The 1515-nt window shown below is 34.1% G+C and overlaps 1 protein-coding gene across 1 annotated transcript; it reads left to right on the top strand.

Moving 5' to 3' along the window:
* The first annotated feature begins 616 nt into the window (after window positions 1-616).
* LOC111605779 (O-acetyl-ADP-ribose deacetylase 1-like) lies at window positions 617-1084 on the top strand. Its single transcript, XM_023324461.1, has 3 exons — window positions 617-649; window positions 727-839; window positions 946-1084. The coding sequence occupies exons 1-3, from the start codon at window positions 617-619 to the stop codon at window positions 1082-1084; spliced, it is 285 nt and encodes a 94-aa protein (XP_023180229.1).
* The last annotated feature ends 431 nt before the right edge of the window (window positions 1085-1515 follow it).

The raw sequence follows: 1515 nt of genomic DNA on the forward strand, positions 1-1515 counted from the left end.
CATACCGTTGCCTGGTGTTTTAACAGGTAAAGGTTGTCAAAAACCATGATCTTAAATTTTATTAACAAAGCAATTTTCAAAGAAAGTCCTAATATTCTGTACAACATAATTCACAGGTTACAAATACTAAAAAAGTCAAGCATCAGAATCACTAAAAACTCATGACAAAAAAAACTTGTGACAACAACCTTTGGGTCAGGAAAATAAAGCTAGAGAAGCAAACTCTTTCACAATTTAGATTTACAGATTCACAGGAAAAGCTACGTTTTCAACAACTATATAGATTTAGAAAAACAAAAAAACAAATTTTAGGCATAACTATTGTATTTTACCTGCCTCATGTGATTTGTTGGATCACTTTATGTAGCATGATTTAGTAGTAGCATCATGTAGTACGATAGTGACAGAGTGCAACATCAGTGTTTGGAATAAGTTTCGTATCTTTAATGGCAAGAAACATCATTTTTTACATCAGTGGGATGTTAAAAGTCTTGTATCTAAACATCTCATGTGGAGGTTTTTATTGTTGATAGAGTTTCTCCAAGTTGCGCTTAAGAAAGTATGAACATGGGCAAAACTGAGAAACTCTATCAATCAACCAACTGGACATTGAAGTATGTCACCGGAGATTTGTTTCATCTACTATCTGGTAAACATACCACATAGGACCAAAACCTGTTTCATTATTCAATCTGGTAACTGTATCTTTCCTATTATGTGTCTCAGATCACAAAGAAAAAAGCCAGCCAGAAACCCACGTATGTCAACCTAAGACAGAGTCTGGAAGACATGAAATCTCACTGCTTAGAAAATGGTGTCAATAGGATATCAATACCTCGGTTTGTAGGAACTACTGTGAATAAATGACTATAATAAATACCCTTAAATCTTCTTCTTTATTGGGAATAATTAATCAATTTGCTTGTTTCGTATCTCCTCCCTCAGAATTGGCTGTGGCCTGGACCAGCTGCTGTGGTCAAAGGTGTCAAAGATCCTGGAACAGATCTTTAAAGAGACAAATATCTCCATCACAGTGTACAGCCTGCCCTGTGTTGGGTCAAAGCTTCAAATGCATGCCGTGTAGTACATTTTCATTGGGTTTTTTTTAGCTTTAAACCCTTTATAATCCCTTAAAATTTTGGATGAAATCAACACTCCTTAAACAGTTTTAAGGAAACAATAAATAAGGAAACAATAAAAACCTCCACATGAGATGTTTAGATACAAGACTTTTAACATCCCACTGATGTAAAAAATGATGTTTCTTGCCATTAAAGATACGAAACTTATTCCAAACACTGATGTTGCACTCTGTCACTATCGTACTACATGATGCTACTACTAAATCATGCTACATAAAATGATCCAACAAATCACCTGAGGCAGGTAAAATACAATAGTTATGCCTAAAATTTGTTTTTTTGTTTTTCTAAATCTATATAGTTGTTGAAAACGTAGCTTTTCCTGTGAATCTGTAAATCTAAATTGTGAAAGAGTTTGCTTCTCTAGCTTTAT

Source organism: Xiphophorus maculatus, chromosome 20, assembly GCF_002775205.1.
Source record: "Xiphophorus maculatus strain JP 163 A chromosome 20, X_maculatus-5.0-male, whole genome shotgun sequence".
NCBI lineage: Eukaryota > Metazoa > Chordata > Actinopteri > Cyprinodontiformes > Poeciliidae > Xiphophorus > Xiphophorus maculatus.

What these genes read in the sequence shown, in the direction of transcription:
- LOC111605779 (XM_023324461.1), top strand. Translation starts at nt 617, where the DNA reads ATGTCACCGGAGATTTGTTTCATCTACTATCTG. An exon ending in TTTGTTTCATCTACTATCTG is followed by an intron (nt 650 to 726) that starts GTAAACATACCA and finishes TATGTGTCTCAG; the next exon opens with ATCACAAAGAAAAAAGCCAG. An exon ending in AATAGGATATCAATACCTCG is followed by an intron (nt 840 to 945) that starts GTTTGTAGGAAC and finishes CTCCTCCCTCAG; the next exon opens with AATTGGCTGTGGCCTGGACC.